This window comes from Marmota flaviventris, chromosome 1, assembly GCF_047511675.1.
Source record: "Marmota flaviventris isolate mMarFla1 chromosome 1, mMarFla1.hap1, whole genome shotgun sequence".
Taxonomy (NCBI): domain Eukaryota; kingdom Metazoa; phylum Chordata; class Mammalia; order Rodentia; family Sciuridae; genus Marmota; species Marmota flaviventris.
Genome location: NC_092498.1, coordinates 203,067,465 through 203,092,588, shown reverse-complemented (window position 1 = coordinate 203,092,588; position 25,124 = coordinate 203,067,465). Strand labels below are relative to the sequence as shown.

Sequence of the window (25,124 nt, the reverse complement as noted above, 5' to 3'; positions counted from 1 at the left end):
ATGGGATGGGGTATTGCTCAGTGGTAGAGTGAATGCTTAGCATGTTCAAGGCTCTAGGTTCTGTCCCCATTGTTCCCCCCAAATCCATTTTGACTTAATGTTTTTCTGCTAATAACATGTTATATACAAACAGAGAGAATATGATAAAATGGCAGTAAAACATTTCTATTGTAAGATCGTGAGGTTTTTGTTTTTTATTTTTTTCTTGTTGTTTTTTTAAAATTATTTTTAGATGTTGATGGACTTTTATTTTATTCATTTATTTATATGTGGTGCTCAAAATTACACATGCTAGGCAAGTGCTCCACCACTGAGCCACAACCTCAGCCCAAGATTTTAAATATTTATTTTCTCTTTTTAAAAATCCACAGCATACTGAGGATTTAATAGGCAGAAGATTATCTTGTAGGATTGGTGTTAGTGTTATTGTTAGACTGACACTAAACTCTGGGAAAGCTTTTTGATTGTGTGTGTGTGTGTGTGTGTGTGTGTGTGGTGCTGGGGATCAAACCCAAGGCTTTGTGCATTTGAGGCAACCACTCTACCAACTAAACTATATCCCCAGCCCTGGGAAGGCTTTTTGATTACATTAAGTTCACTGAAGCCTACATTCAATTTCATTGAATCCATGAGTAAGTCCTCCAAGAAATAGCTTATAAAGTCAAGTGTAACTTGCGACCCGTCTTGGGCTCACAAGTGATCTGGAAACTCCACCTGGCACACTAACACAGCATTTCATAGCCTTTCTCATTTTTTTTTTAACTTTAAAGAACAAGCATTTCTGATTTTCCCAGTTCCACTAAATTTTGAATGATCCACCTTCTGAATTTCCAGAATTTCGTTCTTTGTTTTTAATTTATTCAATGGATTTGACTCTTAATGAAGGTCTTCTCGGGGCTGGGGATGTGGCTCAAGCGGTAGCGTGCTCGCCTGGCATGCGTGCGGCCTGGGTTCGATCCTCAGCACCACATACAAACAAAGATGTTGTGTCCGCTGAGAACTAAAAAATAAATATTAAAAAACTCTCTCTCTCTCTTTTTTTTTTTTTTAAATGAAGGTCTTCTCAATGGGAATGAAGCTGAGCATCTTATTTAGAATGAAAATGGCCCTAAACCCATGTTATCTACAGACTTTCTCTAAGAAGATTAAGACTTCAGAGAATCTGAAGAGTGTGTGTGTGTGTGTGTTTGGAAGATAATGTTTCCTCAGAGGTTCTGGCTAAGATTTCCTTTTCTTAAGAAAATAAAAATGTGCAGGACATGGTGGCACATGCCTATAATCCCAGCTGCTCCAGAGGCTGAGGCAGGAGGATTGAAAGCTTAAAGCCAGCCTCAGCAACTTAGAAAGACTCTAGCTCAAAAAAAGAAAGAAAGAAGAAAGAAAACTGAGACACAGGAGTAAATACCTTACTTGAGATCTTGTTAATAGCAAGTGACAGCTGTGCTTGGTGGCACACACCTGTAATACCAACTACTTGAGACACTGAGGCAGGAGGATCAGAAATTCAGGCCAGCCTGAGCAATTTGATGAGATAATTGTCTCAAAATGAAAAATGAAAGCGTCTGGGAGTACAGATCAGTGGTAGAAGACTCTTGGAGTTTCGATCCCCAGTCTTGCAAAACAAGTTAATGAATAAACTGTAATAAGTGACAGATTGGTTTTGGAATCCAGTAGCCTAATTTCAAATCCTTAATCCAATGTGAGCTCCAGCCCCTTACAGGTGACCCCTTACTTAGAGGCCACACCCAGACTTTCCCATGTCTCTGCCCCGCTGTTTCCTATGATGAGCTACATAGAGAAGGAAGTTGAGACTACATGAAGAGTGTTGAGGGTTAGCAGATATAAAAAAAGAAGAGCAATCACACGCAGGTCAGATTCCCACAGGACTTCCCTGTGTTCCACAGGACAGTCACAGTAGTGGAGGGCGTAAGGACTCTTGAGTTGGGCTTGATTTTGTTTTGCTTTGTATGAACTTTGTGTTTTGGAATGATTAAAGGTTCACAGGAAGTTGAAAAGGAATGTACAGGGAAGTCCTGAGCACCCTTCACCCAGCCTCCCCAGCCTTAGCACTTTTCTCTAAGGAGAAAGGTATTAATAAGCCACCTCCTGGCACTGGGTGTGCCTGGGGAGTGGAAGTGGGCATTGTGTCTCCAGCTCCTGTGTGAGTCATGGGGACAGCGCAGAGCCTAGTTGATTTCTAGTCACACTTACTCCTGAGTCAACCCAATATGGTGGACAGCATTTTCTGGGCTGAGAGTTCCAATGACTAGCTTCTTGGACTCTGCCTGGCAAGACAGGGTTGTACAAAAGCTATGTGACTGAAGTGGTTTTGGGAACCAGGACAGAAGCAGGGGCCACAGCTCTTGAAGTCTTGGGAAATGCCCACTAGGCAGGGCATTTGGAAATGAAGCTGCTTTGCCCCTCGGTGTGGCTCCTGTCCCAGAGCACAGCCTGGTAAATGGAGAGGTTGCTTCTGTTATTACTGGTGTTTTCACAGCAACAATAAACCTTTCCTCCTTCTCCCTTCTAAGAAATAGGGGATTTATGCTGCCTTCGGTTTTTGACCATCGGTTGTCCCAAAAATAAATGAAGGAAAATTGCAGGGGTTGCCAAGGCCCAGCTGGATTTGGGAACATTTGCATTTGATACACTATGTGTTCCTGGCTCTCGGAGCTGGGCTTTTAGATGTGGTGGTGGGAAAGGCAGCGAGAAATAGCATGAGGAGAGGACTTATCTATGGAAGATAACAACTAGGTTTAAAAAAACCAGGAATCCTAACCATCAGGAGTTGATCTGGCTCCAGCAAAGTGGGAACCTGACCCAGCCAGCCGCTTCACAGAGAAGATGTTGTGAGGCAGGGAGTTGCTTTATTGAGTTTGGGGGGATGAGTGGAAGCTGAAGAAGTTATAAGCCCTGTCAGAGAGGGCCGGCAGGAGACCCACTTATATCCCAGTGTGTGGACATGGCAGAGCCCCGGGGAAGACTGTTGCTGGCCCTTGTGATGGAGCCCCCCGTGTTAATCAGTTTTGATGTCACTGTGACCAAAATATTTGGTGAGTGGCACCACCTGTAATCCCAGCAACTTGGGAGGCTAAGGCAAGAGGATCGCAAGTTCAAAGCCAGCCTCTGCAACTTAGTGAGGCCTTGAGCAATTCAGTGAGACCGTGTCTCTAATAAAATATAAAAAAAGGACTGGGGATGTGGCTCAGTGGTCAAGTGCCCCAGGGTTCAATCTCTAGTACCAAAAGAAAAAGAGCAACTTAGAGGAGAAAAAGTTTATTTTGAGCTCACTGTTCCAGAGGTCTTGGTCCATGGTCAGCGGACTCCATTGCTCTGGATTGGGGCAGAACATCGTGGTGGAGAAAAGTTGCCCAGCTCATGGCAGCCAGGAAGCAGAGAGAGAAAAGAGTCAGGGACAAGATATATAATCCCCAAGGGCAGGTTCCCTGACCTACCTCCTCCAGCCATGCCCCACCTGCCTACAGTCACCACCTAGTAATCCATTCAAATTATTAATCCATCCAATGGCCTAGTCCTCCAGTTAGGTTTACAACTCTCAGAATCTAATCATTTCACCTCTGAATATTGCTACATTGCCTATCATGAGCTCTTGTGGGGCGACACCTCTTATCGACACCATAACACCCCTCATTGGAGGAAGATGCTTTCTTTTACCACTGAGTTGCAAGGACTGCCCTCAGCTGTGCTTAGACCTTTAAAGGCAAGTTCAATGTCAATAACACAGAAATCGTGGGGTAGGGGGAGCCAACACATTTCTTCAGCTGATCCCAAACTCTTAATCATTTGGGCTTTGGGACACATGAAATATTCATATGGGTCACGTGACATTTCCAGACTTGACTTGACTGCTTTTCTGGGTTCACCAGGCCAGGAAGGATCTCCCCAGAGCTGGTAGACAGACCTTCCTATTTGCTAACAACAGTCTTCCCTCCTGATGCTCCACAGGGCAGGCTTCATTCCTGCCAGGACCACACCATGCTTTTACAAGGACACGTTCGTTATGCCCATACCTCATGGTCAGAAGGAATGTGGAAATAGTAAGAAAAGATGGAGTGTTTCAATTTAAGCCGAGGAGGCAGATTTTCTATTAGAGGGAAGAAGGAGAAGATGAAACTAGTACTTCTGGATGTTATATTGTGAAGCATTTTATGTTGTTTTGTGGTTCTTCACTGAAAGTCCTTGCATAAAATTATCTTCCCTGAAAAAAACTGAGGCTGAGAAAGACCGAGTAGCATGCCCACAATCCCGCAGCTGTCAGCGGCAGGGCTGGGACTCACATCTGCTTAATCTCAAAGCATGAAAGCGCTCTTAAAGCTGCTTTGTGTCTGGTTGAAATTGGCCCATATACTGGGCATATTAAATATAAGTGGTAAACATCCACAGAAAACATGCTTACCATGGCGTAATTCGAGCCGCGCTTGTCTAAAGCGAGTCTGTGAGTGGAGTCACCGTTTAACAGGGAGGAGGTAGGAACATCAAAGTTAAATCCTTGATACTTAAATAGAAAGCAACTATTAGCCAATGTAGTCAATTAAAGAACAGATGACCACATAATGTCCAGTTAGGATGGAGCTGTAAGGGTTTGCTCAATGGAGAGAGAGGCTTGGAGTCAGGCTGTGGGTTCTGGAAACCCGTTGACCCCTTGGGACCCCTGAGAGCTCCCTTAGCTGTGAATCTCATGGCAAGTGCTCAACCTCTGTCCTGAAGTGACTATGGACCGAGTGGAAAACAGGAAACCCTCATGAATGTACAGCCCAAGGAACCACATCACCAAGCACAGGCAGGGAGAAGGTGTACAGGGCCAAGGTCACAAAGGTGTGGGGACTCGTCTGCAAATATTCCAACCTATTTTCCCTGAGAAATGCTAGTCCTTGACAGTCATGACATCTTTTAGTTTAGTTTAGTTTTGTTTTAAATTGGCCACCATAAATAAAGAGGTCTCTGTATGGCTGGGCCAAATCCAAGGGAAGTCTAGGAGTTGTACCAGGAGCCTTCTGAGTGGCGGTATCCCTTACGCCACTGTCTCTGGTGACTATGACTTTGGACAAACCTGGGCCCCTTCACCAGGACCAAGGGAACTGTTAAACAGGAAGCAGTATCTTCCATCTCCTCTTGTGTTCGCTCAGCAAGTCCAGTCCCAGGCCTTCTGCTGACTCTCAGCTCCTTTCAATCACTAGCAAGATCAGGTCATGATTGTGATCCTGTTATGATAAAAACTGAATACAGCAGGGCGTGGTGGTGCACGCCTGTAATCCCAGCGGCTCAGGAGGCTGGGGCAGGAGGATCGTGATTTCAAAGCCGGCCTCGGCAACTTAGTGAGAGGGTTCAAGACTGTGGGTTCTTGGGCTGGGGATGTGGCTCAAGTGGTAGCGCGCTCGTCTGGCATGCGTGCGGCCCGGGTTCGATCCTCAGCACCACATACCAACAATGATGTTGTGTCTGCCGATAACTAAAAAAATAAATAAATATAAAAAATAAAAATAAAAATAAAAAATAAAACATTTAAAAAAAAAAAAAAAAAAAGACTGTGGGTTCTGAAAACCTAAGCAACTCAGCAAGACCCTGTCTGTAAATAAAATACAAAAAAAAAGGGGGGGGGGGCGCTGGGGATGTGGCTCAGTGGTTAAGACCCCCTGGGTTCCATCCCCAGTACCAAAAACAAAAACAACAACAAAAACTGAATACGGATTTTTTAGGACAGTTTTTAGTTGGCAAAGTGCTTTTCAGTTACATTATCTAATTTAATGAGTTATCAATGAGGATAAGGAAAAATGTTAAACGATACAACAAATATAATCAAAGACATAAGACAAGCAAGGGAAGCCCCCCAAACGATGGTGCCTGCTACAGACCCCACTGACACAGCGCCAGGACCTGGAGCGTCTGTAGGGAGCAGCCCCTGCACTCTGGCAGACGCCTCCCTCTGAGGCTGCTGGGGGCCTTAGTGGTCCAGAACACTGAAGTCCCTGTGGTGAGGGCATCTGTAGGGAGTTGGAGGTCCATCCCCCTGGTGATTTCTCTTCCAGGACCTTATTTAAAATTGGCCATAGCTAAGGACAAGAGTTGACAACTTGACAGGACCTGAGCCCGTGTCTCTTGGCCTGAGATTTACAAATCTGATCCGTATTCCATTACCTTCAGATCAGTGGTCCCTGCTGGGCTGTACAGGGGGACACCTTAGCAAGCCGTCCTGGATTACACCAGCATTGTCACCAGACAATGTTCCATGTCATTCTCTGAAGAAAAAGATCCTCTGGCAGTACTTCTGGGAAGATTATTTTGGGTGAGGGACTTTTTTGGGGTGTTTCCTGACGCTCCACATGAGGCTGTTGAGTCCAGTCACATCTGCCCAGGCACGCCTGTGGGTTCCAAGGGACGTGGCTTTGGAGGGCAGTGCTGCCACAGAGCAGCTCTCTGGCCAGCCCCGAGGCCAGCTCAAGGAGACAGGTTGGCTGAAGGGACAGTGGGATGGGGCTCTCCCCTTGCTGTCACCAAGGGTGGTAAGCAAATACTTGTACAGGTCCTGGTGTGACTGGTGCCTATGTATGACCCCAGCACCTGGCCAGGGCTGCTGCTGGACAATGGGTTTGAGGGCCTCCAGAGGCCCAGGCCTTCTCCTGTCGGTGGAGGGCTCTGATGGTGTTAAGTGCCAATCATGGTGTTGCCAGGGCACCTTCAGAGGGACTGGAAGAGTTCAGAGGCCCAGCTAAGACTAGTAAGACTGGGCAGTGTCAGAGCTTGGCCTTGGAAAGCCACCTATCATCCTAAAGTCTCCTTGGACACACTTGTGAAATGAGGGATTTAAAGGTCATCTCCAGTCCCCAGTATACACTGGTTTCATAAACTTAAGACCATGAGTAGGTTTTAAGAGATCCATGGACTCCTCTGAGCGTCACGTGTGCCTTTGTTTGTTTACTTATTTGTGCATTTCTTCCTGAAAAGAGAGTTGATAACTTCCTTAAGTCCTCAAAGGGCTCAGCAATAACAATACTTATAGACCATGCCCTGTGAAAGAAGAGTTATTCTTTTTTTTTTTTTTTTTTGCTGGACTGGGGCTTGCTAGTGCTAAGCAAGCGCTCTGCCCCTAAGCTGCACCTCAAGCTCTTTTTTATTTTGTTTTTTATTTTGAGACAGGATATCACTTAGTTACCCAGGCTGCCCTCCAACTTGCAATCCTTCTGCCTCAGCCTCTCATGTAGTTGGAATTACAAGTATGCACCACTGCACTGGGTGGGAAAGCATCATTCTTAGTCTTTAAATGAATTAACTTATATCTAGTCCTCACATCAGCCTTCAGAGGTGCAGAGAGGATAAGTAATTTGCCCAATGCCACATAGTGGGCATTTGGATGCTTTGGCCCAAGATCTTGATCACTACATTACATGTGGGTAAGGAATGACCTTTCCTAAAAGTGTGTGAAAACAAAATAAAATAAAACAAAACAAAAAAACCCCCCAAACCTCATTTCTACTGAGGCAATGCTATCAAGGTTAACAAGGTGTTTTAAGGTTGAATTTCTCTTCTAATTTAAATCGTTTTACGATTAAATCGTTAGGACTGATTTTTTTTTTTCATTAAGAATAAACTCTATGCTATGATGGTGCATATCTGTAATCCCAGCAGCTTGGGAGGCTGATACAGGAGGATCATGAGTTTAAAACCAGCCTCAGCAACTTAGTGAGGCCCTAAGCAATTCAGTGAGACCCTGTCTCTAAATAAAATACAAAATAGGGTTGAGGATGTGGCTCACTGGTCACCTGCTCCTGAGTTCAATCCCCTGTACCCCCCCCCAAAAAAAAAAAGGAAAAGAATAAACTATGTAGTAAATCAATTGTGATAAATCAATAATAATGATTTAAATAATTAATAATAAAACCTTATTAATGGCTGTGTATTCATAAGTTTTACAGTAGGCGACGGAGCTCAGCTAATCACTATTTTTGCAGATCTCTGTAATTGTTCCGTAATATCCTCTGTAAAATCCATCTTGTTATTCTTCACAAATATGGTTAAAGATATACCTAGTTCTTGCAAGGGAAAATTAGTTATTTTGCTGTAACAGTACATTAGCTTATGGTTTGGGGTTACCCAAACATGTATCCATTAAAAAAAAAAAAAAGACATAAAGATAAAGGAGACATAAAAAGATGAAAAAGATGACATTACTTGTAAAACATCTTTCTGTAGAACAGCCAACATGGAAAAATCACTTCATTATAGTGAGGCTTGATGGCCTCTCTCAACTTTATGCTTTAATGCATTTATTCTGGAAACTACAAGGTCTTTAAAGTCTGTGGCAGATGACTACCTAGTTCTTTAGATGTAGGCAACATATATGGTGTTTTAGGCATTACATTTCTAAAGTTCATGACCGCTTAAGGCCTACTGACAGCTATGACAGCTTTTGAAATGTGGGCAAGGCCTGGAGTGACCAGTGTGTGGCCAGCGGGGACCAGGATACTTTCCCATTGAACATCATGAACTGACTGATTAAATTGGGGTTCAAAACAATTTCCTCCTGACCTCTCAGATGTATTAACTGTGGGTAGTATTCTTCTGGAAGCTTCTTCCACCTTCAAGATTGTTCTGTAGTTCTGATCTTGTCCCTGTCCTTTCCTTAGCAGAGTTTATGGGGACCCGATCTCTGAGCTGCTTTGCCTGGCCTTTACCTCTGTGCTGCCCTACCAAGGCACCAAGGCACCAGGGCTCCATCTCTGTCCCTGTTTCTTCTGTCTTCTCTTTAATGAGCAATGAGTCTTTTATTCTTTTCTTTCTTTCATTCCTTTTTTTTTAAAATTAGGGAGTGCAAACTGGGCACGATGTCACATAGCTATAATCCCAGCAACCCAGGAGGCTGAGTCAGGAGAATCACAACATGAAGTCCAGCCTGGGCAACTTAGGGAGACCCTGTCTGAAAAAAAAATTAATGCTGGGGATATTGGCACATGCCTGTAATCCCAGTGGCTCAAGAGGCAGAGACAGGAGGATCGTAAGTTCAAAGCTAGCTTCAGAATCTTACTGAGGCCCTAAGTAACTTAGCAAGACCCTGTATCAAAATTTAAAAAATAAAAAGGGCTGGGGATATGGCTCAGTGGCTAAGCACCCCTGGGTTCAATCCTTGGTACCAAAAAAAGAAGAAAAGAAAAATTAAAACAAGGCTTGGGGATGTAGCTCAGGGGTAAAGCACCTCTGGATTCAGTTCCCAGTACCACAAAACATCTTAAAAATACAAAAATTAAATTAAGGAATGCATATACACAGTTTCCACCTGGAAAGCCATCTTCAGCCCCCACTGTCTGGTAGTCTGAGGTGGCCTGAGCCACTTCTTCCTCTTGCCCCCTTTCCAGAGGGGAGGAGCCAGATCTGGACTCTCCACTCACACACTTCAGGGCTTTGTGGGTAGGAGGTGTTCTGGCAGGGGCGTGTGGGTCCAGAAGAAGAATAGTGACAAATAAATGGGAATAGCTCATGGTTCCTTGAATACTGCCAACTATGTGCTGAGCTGATCTGTGAATGACACATCCGGTTTCATTTAAAAAAAAAATGTAATCTAGAAGGATCAGTACTTATGCACCAGGGGAGTTGTAAGGATGCCAATCAAGCAGCATGAGCTGGGCGGTGCATATGGAAGGCAGTGGGTCTGGAGCATGAGGGTGCACAGGCAGGGATGGTCCCCTGGGGATGGAGCAGGGTTGGCTGCTGATGGTTTCTGTTATCTCTATGGGAACTGCCATTGGCTGAAGGGAATTGATGTGGCCAACTGTGGGGAGCCATTCTCACACGTGACTGGGCAACTCCCGGTTTGGGTCTGAGGCGCTCTGGCTAAACTGTGTCGGAGCTTTCCCGACCCCCTCCTGGTGCGAGAGCCTGTCCGTGTGGGGGTGTGACTTGACCACTGACCCTGGGGCCAATCACTGATCCTGACCTTGGAGTGCGGGCCCCCCTCAACCTTCATTGGATGAAATTCTCCCCTAAATTTCTTGTTCCCCAATAAAAGGCTACTCCCTGGTGTGCTCCCTTTCTCTCTCTCCTGCTAGCCCTGAGTAATCCTTGCTGCCCTACTGGGTGGTTCGAGGTGGGAGCCAGAGGGGGAGCCGTCTCGGACCTGGTCATAGAAAAAGGTAACTGAGTCTGTGTGTTTATGACGATCTCACTAGCTAACTTTTATGCCAAGAACCTCTTTAATGAAACCAGTGCGCTGGTCGCATGGTGGAATTGCCAACGAGATACATCCTCCCCAGGGAAAAACCCCTAGTGACTAGCTGCTGCTATAGGAGTGCAAGGGGTCAGCCCAGGTTCCAACTTGATGGTCAATGGGAAAACAGCCTGAAAAGAGCATGGGGATCAGGGGCTGAGACCCTGGAGGGATGAGGGTCTGGTCAACCTGCCAGTTAAGCCATATATATATATATTCTATTATTTAATAATAATTCTATTATTAAAAGCAATTCTATTGTGAAAGTCAGGGCAAAGTTTTGAATAAATTAAAGTCAATTAAGACAGTAATGTTATTTTTACCTTTTTTCTTGTTGTTTACCAGGGATTGAACCCAGGGGCACTTAACCACTGAGCTACATCTCCAGCCCTTTTTATTTATTTATTTTTTTATTCTAGACAGGGCCTTGCTAAGTTGCCTAGGGCCTCACTAAGTTGCTGAGGCTGGCTTTGAACTTGCAATTCTCTTGCCTCAGCCTCCAGAGCCACTGTGATTACAGGCCTGTGCGACCATGCCCAGCAAGACAGTCATTTTAAATGAAAGAAAAGAAAGCCTCTGAGCATGATGGTGCATGCCTGTAATCCCAGCAGCTTGGGAGGCTGAGGCAGGAGGATAACGAGTTCAAAGCCAGCCTCGGCAAAATCAAGGCGCTAAGCAACTGAGTTTGACCTTGTTTCTAAATATAATACAAAATACGCTGGGAATGTGGCTCAGTGGCTGAGGGCCCCTGAGTTCAATCACCAGTGCCCCACCACTAAAGAAAAGAAAACAGACTCTTTAAAGAAAGGCAATGGAGGTCAAGAGAGGCAAGCACTGGAGAGATAGAAGTGATGTGTGTGCCAAGGAGAAAACAGGAAGCAAAGGGGAGCGATGGACTGGAATAAAGAAAATGGATTATTTGATGGATGTTTAGATGGTTGTAGAGAAGCAAGTTAAAAAGCTCAGGTTGTAGCTCAGTGGTAGAGCACTTGCCTGGCACATATGAGGCTCTGAGTTCAATTCTCAGTACCCCATATAAATAAATTTTAAAAGTAGAATCCAACTATTTAAAATCAAGTATGTTTTAATAAGACTTTATAGAATAATACAAATTGAGAAACACAGGACTTGGGCACACGGTCAATAGGGATAACAATTATTATTTTTTTAAAGTAGCTTTCACAGAGACAGCAGAGCAAAGGTAAAAAGTACTGGGTGCTTTAAGGATGTATTAGGAATCAGAACAGAAACATGTGCATTATTTTAAGGCAAATAACAAATAATTAGACATTTAGTTAGGACATCGGAGCATTATAGTTTTTACTAATCATGAAATTCACATGTAACTAAACTTATATTTCCAGAAAAAGGCAAGTGTCAATTAACAGTAACTTTGTATAGAAAGACAGAGGCCAGCTAGCATGAGAGTGGTCCACGCAGACGGGGCTAATTCTGGAGTCCTAGAAACTGCAAGGTGCTCTTCCATCACGCGGCTCTCTAAAAGGAAGAGACACTTGGTCATTAAAGAAAATCCCTCTGGCAGTTCATCCTGCTGCCCACACATAAGACATATCTGCACGAGCCACAAATTAGTCAGGGCCCAACATTTGACGAGGACAATGTGCTTATAGGATCAGCAGCGCAGACTACATGAAATTCACACTTCCTGAAAAATTTTAAGTTGCCCCAGGCCGACTGTTAATTTGCCCTTCCCTGGATACTTCTCACCCCTGGTCCCTACTGCAGGGGAGACAGCTTCATTTGCAGGGATGGGATAGAATTTGGTTAAATGCTGATAAGCAGGCACATTTGGGGCCCCAGATTCTAGAAAGAAAACATGGTCCCGGTTCATCCAATTATAAACCCACACTTGCGGAACACCTACCCCAGGCCTGACACCCAGAATGTAAATGACAAAGACAGGATCCCTGTGCGGATGGTCCCACATTTTACTTGCTTTCAGGACTTGGAAATATTAAATTCCTGACATCTATAGGTCAGAACAAGATGCTGGGGGTGTAGCCTCACTGGTAGAACACTTGTCTAGCATGTGTAAGGCCATGTTCCATTCCTAGCACCATTTAAAAAAAAAATTTACAGGTTAGAATTAGGAGAGTCCTCTGAACTGGGTTGGCCCTAAAAACCCAGCTCAGGCAGAGGGGGAAACTATCCACTCTTCCTGTCTTTCTCTTGGTCCTGTCTTTCTTTCTATTGTCTTCTTCAAATCAGTAAGGTGAAGGCTACTGAGAGCAATCACCAGGGCCCTTTAAGGACCTAGGGAAAAGTTCCTAATGGACAAGAACAGAATCAAAGTGCTGTCAGGAATTCACCATCAAGGTGGGTTCTAACTGCGTGGCCTTCCTGGAGATTGTTGGGTCCCTTCCCAAAGGACAGGACACCAGAGAGTAGTACCTCCTGGTGTTTAAGGCACAGCCTTGTTCTATTTATTGAATGCCCTTTATAATAGAAGTTCACAGACTATCAGACTTGAAAGAATTCTGCTCCTGAAAGGCAGCAGGACCGCCATCCCAGGGAGCACCTCTCAAGGATGCTGGGGCAGCTCCCACCGGGAGCCCTGGATGCCCACAACTGCATTGGACGCTTTGATCAGCACAACTTTGGCTGTCAGCCTCTAGCAGGCCAGGATGTAGGAGAAGACACCAGGTAAGCTAAGCACCCCATGAGCAACTGAGCACCCCGAAAGGGAAAAAGAGAGAACACCCTTACCACAACCAGAGATAAAGGCCTGAGGAAAGCAGCGGAGCTGGCCGTGCCAGCATTTGCACAGGGAACACTTCTTGGGCAGCCAAGCGCCATGAGACAGGGATCCGCAGTTCCTAGGAAGAAACAGATGATGCCTACTTTAAGGTCTCACATTTCCTTCTCTCTCCTCTGCACCCGCTTCCTGCCCCTTTCACAGCTTACTCTTTTCGCACATCATGCTCACAATTCCGTCCATAGAAGGAAGCGGGGCAGGCACAAAAGGACCCCAGGATGCAGGTGCCCCCATTCAGACAGCAAGTTTTGTTTAGCTCCTTACCTGAAATGTAAGAGGAGAGACTGAAAAACCTGAGGACACTTCCTGCAAACCCAGTGCTTCATCTCCCCCAAATGTTTACAGATGTCCGAAAACCGTCAGCCTCACAAGTGGGACTCTGCTTTCCACAGTTCCTTTTTCGAGCTCTTCTTTTGAGCTGGGAAATCACTTTCAGGCACTTGACAGTGCCGGTTCTCAGGGACCCCAGTGTGAAGTGGAATCAGGGGAGGGAAACTGCATACCAGGGAAGTGAAATATGCCATGCCAGTCTCACCAACCCAACCCATCCACCCACCCACCCAGCATCACGTGCCCACCCCCTTAGGTAAAAGTCCACAAGATGGACCAGGTCAGGGGTGATCTAAGGCAGGTAGCTCTTACTGTCCTGTATTCCTATGGATGGCACAAACTGGAAAGACCGGGAACGAACTGCAGGTTTCTCCTGGGACTGAATGCTTCCATCTCTAAAGCCTGGGTCTCCCAGAGATGCATGTGCAAATTCATGGTGGCCCAACCCTTAATGATAAAAATCAATCCAGGAGTCTGTATTTTAGGCCACATAGAAATAGTTGGTGATCAAAAGAACAAAACAGTGAAGGATGGGGTGTGCTTGGAGATACAGCACTTGCCTAGCATGCGCAAGAACTTGGGTTCCATCCCTAGGACTACAAAAAAGGGGGAAAATTTGGTGATTAAAAGAACAAAAGCTTTCTCACCAGCAACTAATCCCAGTTCAAACATGTTGGAAATGGCCATGATGAAAATCACCCTAGGAAGAGGAAATAGGGACATCCCGTTAGCAAATCAAAGCAAATAAAACCCTTGGAATTAACACTTGGGTCCTCTCAACACAGAGCCAAGACCACAGACCACTAAAGAGGAATTACAGAATCTCACCTTTCTTCTTTATTTATTTATAGCTAACTCAGGCTAACAAAGAAAATGTTGAAAATATCAACAATATCCAACTCTTCATTATTTCTTAGGGCCTAACCTCACAAGCACATGAGTTAAAGAGGGAATAAATCTTATCTATTTCACAAAACCTACATTTTTTTTCTCTCTTGCAGAGTTTTCATATAAAAATTTTAAAATGGTTGGTTACAGTGGCACACACATATAATCCCAGCAACTCAGGAAGCTGAGACAGGAGGATCACAAGTTCAAGGCCAGCTTCAGCAACATAGTAAGAAAGACCAGCAACTTAGTGAGACCTTGTCTCAAAACAAAAAAAGTAAAAAGGGCTGGGGATGTAATGTTGCTCAGTGGTAAAGCACCCCAGGTTCAATTCTCAGCGCGCGCGCGTGCGCGCGTGCGCGACACACACACACACACACACACACACACACTCACGAATTTAAAAAATGACATTCTGTGTTATCAAATTACATTTCACAAACTATTTCAATTAAACCTGTAATTGGAAAGTTTTTCAGGTTAATTTTTTTTTTTTTTGCTGTCGTTCTTAACAGTTTTGCAAGTATAAAATCAGTCTCTCTATATATTTGACCTTTTCAGAAGCAGATTTTTAATTTGGCTATAATATTGGTATTCCTTATAAAAGAGTAGGAAAACATTTCATCAGCAGCATGATTAGAAATGTCAAAAGCCCATGGCAAAGTAGACTGTAAGTCTGAAGTACCAGGTTTTTCAGGAAAAACAGCAGGGCTGTTGGAAAGTTTTTAAGGTTCGATTAAGACAAAATCAGAGAGGTATAGAAAAATGATTTCCTAAGCTGGCAATCTCTAGCCATCCAGTCCACAGTTTAAGATTAGCTCCTACCTGGAAGAGAAGTGCTCCATCTTCCTGCAGTCCACAGCTCTTAAAAATTTAGGGGGCTGGGGATGTAAGCAGTGGCTTTAACTCATAAAGTCATTGCCAAAATACTTAAAGGAAAAACCTTAATTTTCAGAAGTGAAAAATGACAATTTAAAAAGTATCCCGGATGAAAAAGAAGCTTGTCCCAGGTCTTAGGAGAAGCAGGAGCTGGGATGTCCTGGAAGCTGGGGTATTCTAGTGAATACAATCTAATGAATGTTTTGACCTTGAGCAAGGAACTTCCGGGGGATCCTCCTTCCTTCAGGTGGCAAAAAGGACCCTCATGTGGGCGGGGAGGCAGGAGGCTCAGCCCCCTTAGAATGCCCTAATGCTGCAGGGCTGGGAAGTGAACTGCAAGACGCCTGAAAAGAAAGGAAAGGAAAAGAAAGTGACCATCCCTGAGGTCGGTTATCCTCAGTTACCCGTGAAAAATACCAGATTTACTCTCCCCCCACCCCCGCTCCCCGGGGGTGGAGATGGGGGCAACTCGATTATTCTATCAAGTTGTTGATCCCAACTTGAAGTGATGGAGAACCATTGTTTTATTAAGAAAAACCCAAACACCACGTATGGGAGTGTCTAAAGACCTTTGCATTTTATTCTCAAATTTTATTTCTAGAAAGTAGATTTCATCTTTGTTTTTTCCAAAAAAGGTTGTTGAGACCCGTGCTCCGCCCTAGGGAAGCTCGGGTGGTCTAGCAAAGGTGTGCCCCCTGCCTTCAGGAGTTAGGTGGGTGAGGGGTAAGACCAAGGTCGGAAGGGGATATGCAGGTGCTGGGCTTGGGAGAGCGAGCCAGCCTTGCCGGTGGAGGCCGGCGAGCAGCTGGCCGGTGGGATTGTGCAGCCCGGACCCAGGCAGAGAGCTCCAGAAAAATCTTTAGGAGCACTTCGGCCTTCCCCCTGGGTTTTCTCTGCATTTTTATCTTGATCTCCCTGTGCCCTTGCCCAACTCTTGTACCCGGGGCTGCATCTGAGACCACGTCAGCATCAGGGCCTCTGTGGGTGAATACCAGGATTCTATAGAAGCTAAGAGCCCTTTTTTACTTTTACACTTGACCTTGGTAGAATTAAAATTGAAATTACTTTTTTTGGGGGGAAGTGGAGATCCTTCTCAGCAATGGTAGGACACAGCTACATTTCCACCTCAACCACAGTTAGCAATTCAATTCCTGTTGCTACTTCAACTCCTCAGGTCTTCAGAGCTTCGGGTCACAGGCTGCGATTGGTGGAGGACCAACCACCAACCGGGGAACTTGGCCCTGAACTCTAGGAGGTCGGAGGTGGGGCCCAACTCCGCAAAAAAAAAAAAGGCCTTGTAGCTGCCGGGAGGCTCAAAGACATTACTTTCTGCAGCAAATTTTGTAGGGCACCTGTGCATCACGGTCCACCGCGGTCCAGTGTGCTAAGTAGGTAAACTACATGGACGTTATTAATATCAGATTATGAATAAGACAACTAATCGCTTTTGGGAGCTTAAATGTCTTTTTCTCCCCAGAGACTGGGCCGGTTTGTGTTAAAACAGGTAACAGAACATACCTGGGTGGTGCTTCTTTATCTGAAGGTGCTATTGTGGATCTTTTAGAGCTGAACTGAGGCCACAAGGCTGGCCCAAGGACAGTGAGTGCTGTGTTTAAAGTATAAAACCAGCATTTGATCTAAAACCAACAAAAGCATCATAATCAACGGACATACTTTCAAGTGTCCTTTTAAAATTCGGGGAAGATACTAAGAAATGAAATTGGCCAGATTTTGTGACGTGTATGTATGTAGAAATGTATCACAGTGAGTCCCTCTATTCTGTATAATTATAATACACCAATAAAAATGAATTATAAGCAATAAAATAACATTTGAGGAGGAAAACAAATCTAGAGTATAGGATAGATTTTAGCTTTAAAAAGTCAGCTTGACCTAGTTTCACTGGTTGAACACACATAGAATTAAATCCCAACTAAAGGGTTCATGAAAAGAACACCATTTCTGCTGCACAGTCACAGGATAGGAAAGGGAAAGTTCCAAGGAGCACTTTCTGATGCAGTCCTCGGAATATTCCATTTCGCCAGGCCACTAGATGTACAGAAGGGGTGGGGGAGGTGGCTCAGGGAATTCTGGGGCCCCTCTAATCCCATCAAGGCCAGATCCAACAGCTTCTGATAGCCCCTGAGAAGCACTGTGGCTGCTATCCACCCAGCAGGCCCTGGCCAACTCATTAACAAGTTAATACTTTCTGTTTTCACTGGAGAATTTAACAAATAACAACTGGGAAACTATTCAACATTTGCCACAAGTTTCTGTGCCGGCTTTAAGAGGATAGATTCCTGCATACATAAATCTGCAAACTCAAACAATAAATGGTAAAGAAGGAATGGGGAAGGATTTAGAAGAGGACACTTTTTTTTTGGGGGGGGGGGGTGGTATTAGGGCTGGGCTTTACCATTGAGCTTCACCCCCAGTCCTTTTTTTATTTTGAGATAGGGTCTCACTTATGTTCCCCAGGCTGATGTGGGATCCTCCTGCTGAAGCCAGATTTAAAGTTAGGTAGTCAGTGTAGTTAGGTAAATCGGGTCTAATACCGAGTGAAATCTAAAATGGAGGCCATGCTGGCAATGATTCCGGGAAATGCAGGACAACTCATGGAATGTTAATGAAGTCCTGAAAAGGCCCTAGGCCAAAGTCCACCTCAAAGAAATGTCAATGAACAGCCTCCAGCAAAAAGGTGCTGACTCAGAAGTCCTTCCTGACCAGATTACTTCTTTGGCCCACCTGTGTCCCACCCCTCGGGCCTTCCCACCTACATTCCATCACTGAAAGAACTATAAAAAGGGGAGACAACATCCCTTCCACGGATTCCACCTCTTGGGTCCCCTTCTTCCTCCGGGAGAAGTCTTTTCTGCTGTCCTTTAATAAACTTCTAATTTCTACTCTGACCTTGCCTCGGCGTGCTTCTTTGGTGTTATTCTTCAACATTGGGAAAGCAAGAACTCGTCACCGGTCAACAGCGGTAACACTGCCTCAGGCTCCCTAGTTGCTGGAATTATAGGAGTACACCACCGCTCCTAGTGAGGACCCCATTTTTCCCTTCCTATTTCCGTATGTGAAAAATAGTATTTTGTTTTCATTTGGACTTGCCTGGTTCCCTGTGTTTACTTGATGTTTGTATTTCGTTTTCTGTGACCTGCTGGTAATTTTCACTGTCCCTCACAGTGAAAATTTACTGGGGCTTGAACCCAGGGGTGGGTTCAAGCTACATCCCCAGCTCTATTTATTTATTATTTATTTGGAAACAGAGTCTCTTGTTAAGTTGCTTAGAGCCTTGCAAAGTTGCTGAGGGTGGCCTTGAACTTGTGATCCTCTGGCCTTAGCCTCCCAAGTAGCTGGAATTACCAATGTGTGCCAATGTACAGCCCTGGCTGGTAACTGTCACTGGACAGGGGTCCAAGGAAGCTGCCACATGGTGTAGGTCTTTGAATCTGGTAACATTTAAATCGATGGTGTGTTTGTTCTTAGTTGATCTCATATAAGCATACGTCAGAGGTTTTGTTCATCAAACTAAAAAGACAAGCAGGGCTGGTCATGCTCATAGATCCAGGTCTCCATCTAGTGAGGGGCTCTTTTTCTCTCTCTCTCAGAGCTCATCACTTGGACTGACTTCTTTGATTCTCAGGCTATATGCCATTGCCCTGGGAAGCACTTGCTGATACTGTCCTCCCTATGTGGGCTTCCAAATGTGGAGCTGAGAGCCTGTTCTGGCACCCATAGCCCAGCCCTGGAATTTACCTTATCACTCAACATTGTGTTGTAAAAGGCTTGTTTTTCTGTCTTTCAGGAACCCTCCCCCATCTCTTAAAACCCACCCCCCACCAGGAGGTCCAGAAACATGGACTTTCAGAAATCTCAGCTTCCCAAACTCTGCAGCATCTGCCTGTGCTGATAAACTTTTGGCTAAATCTTAGTCCATCTGCCACATCTCTGGCAGACAGGACTGGAAGTCTCAGCCCTATTTTCTGAAATGGGGATGGGACCAGGGTAAGGTTTTTAAGAAGTGCCACAGGAAAGCAACTTGTTTCTCCAAATGGGAGAGAGAACAATGCATGCTGCCCTCTCCAACTAGGAAGGAAAGAAAGGCAAATCCTAAATGCTTCAAGCCATTATTCATATGCAGAATTTTGGGTGATTTATTCACCATATAGAAGTTTTTTTTTTTTTTTTGTTTTTTTTTTTTTTTTTTTTTTTTTTTAACCAGGAATTGAATCCAGGGCACTGAGTTATATTCCCAGCACTTTTTATTTTAAGACAGGGGCTCACCTAGTTGTCCAGACTGGACTAAAATTTTCAATCCTCTTGCTTCAGCCTTCCCAGATGCTGGGATTACAGGAGTGTACGATCATGCCCCGCTGGACAAGATAATTTTGATGCATTTACTGGGAACCGTGGTTGATGAGGGAAAGTCTGAGTTAGACTTTAGGAATAAATATGACATGGAATTTAGAATATGATTTAAAAATTTTTTCTTTCCCATCAAATTCAACAACTAAAATGGGCATGGTGGCACACTCCTGTAATCCCAGCAGGAGAGTTAAGGATAGCAAGTTTGAGGTCAGTCTGGGCAGTTTAACCAGAACCTGTCTCAGAATAAAATGTAAACAAGGTGCAATGGTATACATCTGTAATCCCAGCGACTCAGGAGGCTGAGGCAGGAAGATGGCAAGCTCAGAGCCAGCCTCAGCAACTTTGTGAGGCCCTAAGCAATTTTTCAGATCCTGTCTCAAAATAAAAATAAAATAAAATAAAAAGGACTGGGGATTTAGCTCAATGTTTAAGCACCCCTGGGTTCAATCCCCAGAACCAAAAAATAAAATAATATAAATTTAAAAAGGCTGGGGATGTAGTTCAATGATAGAGTGCCCCAGGTTTAATCCCTACTACCAAAATGCACCAACAAAACAAACAAACAAAAACCCCCAAACCAACAACCAACAAACTCAACAGTTGAGGTGTCACAGAAGAGATGTCTCTGGAGAAGGATCCAAGGAGTTCCAGAGGGAAGGGGACTTGAACTCAGGGCCAGTGGGGTTCTTGGCATAAGAAGTGATGGAAAAGAATTTCAGCATGAGCCAGACAGAGGCATAGACAGAGGCTTATTTAGGAAGGTAGATTCAAGGGAGAACCCGGCTATCTAGCCTTTATAGAAGGGCTATAAGGGGGACCTAACTGGAGGTGGAGCCAGGTTGGAGCTGCACAATTTCATGTCCATTTTTCCTGGGCTTGTGAATTCCCCTCATTATACAAGGGCATGAGCCAAGGGCCTGTTGTTCAAGATTTACAACTGTGCTTTGTGCATCTCAAGAGCTCATAGACGTTTCCTTTCGGACTGAGTATATCTCTTTATCCTAAATCCCTATGTCATACTGACCAGCTATTCTGTGCTGAGCAATGAAAGAGCCAGAGATTTCCAAGGTTGGGCTCCAGCCCTCCTCTTAGACAAGCCCAATAATCTAAACCAAGTGCTTGTTTTAGTGTGATCCAAACACTGCTGATAGAGAAGGTGTGATCACTTCCTGATTCCCCACTGACCAGGTCAAGGCCAACTGGCCCCAGCAGACAGATGGGCAGACAAGCTGCTAAGAGTTACACTAGGAGGGCAAGCTGAGGTCCATTTGTTTTTCACAAGACCTGGCCCATCTCATTTAAAAGTGTTTCTTAAGTGGATTTTGTGCTTCATTACATTCGGGCATTCTTCACAGCTCTTAATGGTTTTGAAATAGATTAAATGCAAGTGGAGGGTGGGAGGCTGGGGCACAATGCCCAAACTGCTTTCAGAAATGGATTAAAGTTCTCTAGTGAAGAGATATCCTGTGCACAAATGACCTGGGTACTTTGTAATGTACCCACTGATGGGATTTCTGACCCATGGAAACCAAGGTGGTGAGTGGGTATTGAATAAGCCATTAAATTTGTAAGAATTTGTTCCGCAGAAATATAATGAATATAAATACTTTTAAACTTTTTTTTTTTTTTTTGAGGTGCTGGGGTTTGAACCCAGGCCCTTGGAATACTAAACAAGTGCTTTATCACTAAGCTACATCCTCAGCCCAGTGTGATACTATTTTCATAAGGAACAAATTGTTCCTGTTTTTCTATGTCATACTTACTTAGATGTTCCATTGGTCTATTTGTCTCTTATACTAATGCCAGACTGTAGCTTTTTAATAGTTCTGACATTTGGCCTAATAAGTCCTCTCTCTCTCTCTATCATTTTAAAAGAAAACTTGGTGCATTATAGTTGTACATAGTGATGAGGTGTTTTTTGTTGCATATTCGTACAAGCACACAATATCACAGTACAATGTGGCCAGTATCACTCCCCAGCACTTCCTGTCTCTATCCCACCTCCCACCCCTTGATCTCTTTCCTCTCCTGATCTCCCTTTGATTTTCATGAAACCCCTCCACAATTTTTCTTTTCCTTTCTCCTTTCTAGCTTCCACATATGAGAGAAAACAGATGACTTATTTCACTTAAACATGATGGTCTCTCGTTCCATTTATTTTCTTGCAAATGACACAATTTCATTTTTCTTTATGGCCGAATAAAACTCCATTGTGGATATACCGCATTTTCTTTTCCCATTCCTCCGTTGTTGGTGGACACCTAGGCTGGTTCCATAGTTTGGCTGCTGTGAATTGTGCTGCTGTAAACCTGGGTATGCAGGTGTCACTGTAGTATGATGGGACCAGCTGCTCTTGATCATTTGTTTGGCTGAATGGGAGTGAACAAAGTGCCACTGGGTTTCCTCATAGATCTGGGCCATTGGCAAAGTCTTCCTCCTGCAGGGGGTGACACTGAGCATTATGTTCCTATTGTTGGTGTACCAGGTGGATATGAGGTCAGCTTTCAGAGAGACACATCCATTTATCATCCCAACTCACAGGGATGAACTGACTCAGCTCTGAATTCTGGCCTCTGCCAGTTGAATAAAATTGTGTTGGTTAAGAAGTTTGGCTTTTTTTTTTTCCTCCAGAGAAAAACTAAATAAAATATGAATCTTAGAACAAATGACAGAGCGTTCTGTTCTGAACCAGGATTTATTTATTTATTTATTTATTGGTACCGGGAATTGAACTAAGGAGCACTTAACCACCAAGCCACATCCCCAGCCCTATTTTGTATTTTATTTAGAGACAGTGTCTCACTGAGTTGCGTGCTCCTCGCTAAATTGCTGAGGCTGGCTTTGAACTTGCGATCCTCTTGCCTCAACCTCCCTAGCTGCTGGGATTACAGGCATGTGCCACCGCACCTGGCTATGAAAACCATATTTCTACATGTACACAATATAATAATGTAATTTAGCTAAAATAATTTCCCAGTTTTCCTCTCCCCCCTTTCCTCTAATGATCTTCCTTTGATTTTTAGGAAACTCTCACCACCCCTCTTTTCCTTTTTCCTCTTGAGCTTTCACATATGAGGGAGAAAACATATGACCCTTGACTTTCTGAGAGTGGCTTATTTTGCTTAACAATGTTCTCATCCATTTTCTTTTCTTTTCTTTTTTTTTTTTTTTTAAGATTCTAAACAGGAAGGCAAATCCTTTTTCCTTTTTTCTTTTTTAAATGTTTATTTTTTAGTTTTAGATGGACACAATATCTTTCTTTTTATGTGGTGCTGAGGATCCAACCCAGTGCCTCACGCATGCCAGGCAAGTGCGCTACCACTTGAGCCACATCCCGAGCCCTCATCCATTTTCTTGAAAATGACATAATTTATTGCTGGGAGCCATTAGCCAAGTAGGTATGACAATTTCCTTGCCAGCGTACCCCATGTTGCTTAGTGGAAGGACTCGTGGAAATAGGACATTTTGCAGTGACATTGCATGTAGGTGACCTTGCTCAAGGACCAGGGCGGATCCGGGTTTAGGGCGTTCCCGGTTTAGGACAATCCGGGTTTAGGGTGGTTCCAGGTTTAAGGTTATTCCTGCTGGGAATAGGGTGTATCCTGCTGCTGGAGTTCCCCTTGAGTTCTCACGGGATTCAGACAGTATTTTTTGGGAGACAGAAGCCCAGTGGGTGTGGATTTGGGCAGAGAACGTGGATTTCCCCAGAACGTGATTGTAGACGGCTGGTGTGAGTTCGGGAATAAAGAGTTGCTGTTTGAATCTACAAGCTGTGTGGTGGCTCGTGATTTTGTGCCCAGCCAGACTGCGGCAATTTATTCTTCTTTATGGCTGAATATTTTGTTTATCCATTCATCCATTGATGGACACCTAGGCTTCCATAGTTTGGCTGTTGTGAATTGTGATATATGTATACACACACATACATGGGTATGTGTTTAGTCAACTGTGGGCTCATGGTTTCAGATGTCTCAGTTCATAGATAGCTGGCTCCATTCCTCTGGGCTCAAGGGGAGGCAGAACATCATGACAGAAGAATCTGTTGGAGGAAAGTAACAGGGGAAATGCCACTAGGAAGCAGAGAAGGAGAGGGAGAGGGAGAGGGAGAGGGAGAGGGAGAGGGAGAGAGAGAGAGAGAGAGAGAGAGAGAGAGAGAGAGCGCGAGAGCTGGCACAGTGCTTTACTCAACAAGGACAAAACATAAACCTGAAGGCACACTCCCAATGATCTACCTCCTCCAGCCACACTCAACCTGCCTATAGTTGGCACTCGGTTTATTCATTCAAGTGGATTAATTAATGCACTGATTTGGTTAAAGCTCTTATAATCCAATCAGTTCATCTCTGAAATTTCTTGCATTGTCTCACACATGAACTTTTGGGGGACACCTAAAATCTAACCATAACAGTATGCATGTACTATTATAGTAAGCTGACTTTAATTCTTTATTACATTATTTAGCAAGAGAGAAAAATAATTTTAATATTCTACTCTAAGTAATATAAAGCACATCCCTGCTGGGGGGATATAACTCATTTGGTAGAGTGCTTGCCTTACATGCACAAGGCCATGGGTTCAATCCCCAGCACCACAAAAAAAAAAAAAAAAAAAAAAAAAAAAAAAAAAATCCAACACATTAGTGGTGAGATTTAATATAGTTGCAAAGATTTATTTGTGCCCCATCAATAACTTAGTATACAATTAAAAATAATTGTTATTAATGTCAAAAATTTTATATTCAGCAAATAGAATATATTCCATATAGAAAATAATTTAAAAATAAAACTTTGTAATTATAACTATGATGTATACATGACATAAAAGCTGTGGTTTTCAGTTTTAAGGCAAAGGTATATTAGGAACCATTGCTGTTACAGGCAGGAAGGGGTTGAATTCTTGGGAGCAGCAAGGAGTTCCATGACTAATTATTACCTTATTGTTGCATGTCATATTGGATAAGACAAATTTGCCCAATTAATAAATTCTCTAAAGAGAACCTAAATTCATGAAGGTCTAAAGCTCTGTCCTTGTCCCCAGTGCCAATCCAATTAACCAGCACATGGTTTTGATAAAAAGGAAAAAGATTTATTGCTTTGCTAGCAAAGGAGAAACACAGGGGACTGCTATCCCAGAGGCTGTGGTTCTGCCCATTAGCAGGAACCCGCGTGTGTGTGTGTGTGTGTGTGTGTGTGTGTGTAGGGGGGGTGGTGGTTAAAGAGGTGATTCAAAGGCTACATTCCATGTGTTCTCTGTTGGAATTTTAATTAACTTGTTAATTTGGGAGATAGTCATCTCTGAGATCTTCTGGTGCCATCCCTGAAGTCTGGATTACTACATTCCTATGGTGGGTGACTGCTCAAGGACAGATAATTCCGCCTAGGATGGGGAAGAAATGTAATCTTGTTTCTCCTGAGATTAGGGAGGGGGCGAGATCAGGGAGGAGCAAGGGAACGGGGGGGGGAGGGAGAGAGAGAGAGAGAGAAAGAAACTTGTCCATTTAAAAAATAAATTGTAGTAACAGAGCAGCAAGTTCTATATTCAAAGCATAAAGTGGACCATTGCTATGTTAGGAAATTAAAAAGAAAAATATGAAAGGATGAAATCAAGACCTTCCACTTGGCCTCAAACACTGAAAAAACTTTTACATTGCCATGTGTTTTAATC

The 25,124-nt window shown here is 43.9% G+C and overlaps 1 protein-coding gene across 1 annotated transcript; it reads right to left on the bottom strand.

The window, feature by feature from the left end:
- Nucleotides 1-11,597: 11,597 nt before the first annotated feature.
- Nucleotides 11,598-14,015, bottom strand: Cripto (cripto, EGF-CFC family member). The gene is made up of 5 exons (XM_027932210.2): nucleotides 13,970-14,015; nucleotides 13,635-13,769; nucleotides 13,142-13,256; nucleotides 12,944-13,053; nucleotides 11,598-11,713 (listed from the first exon to the last, which is right to left on the bottom strand). Exons 1-5 carry the CDS (start codon nucleotides 14,007-14,009, stop codon nucleotides 11,598-11,600), a joined length of 516 nt encoding a protein of 171 aa, XP_027788011.1. The 5' UTR covers nucleotides 14,010-14,015.
- Nucleotides 14,016-25,124: the final 11,109 nt, after the last annotated feature.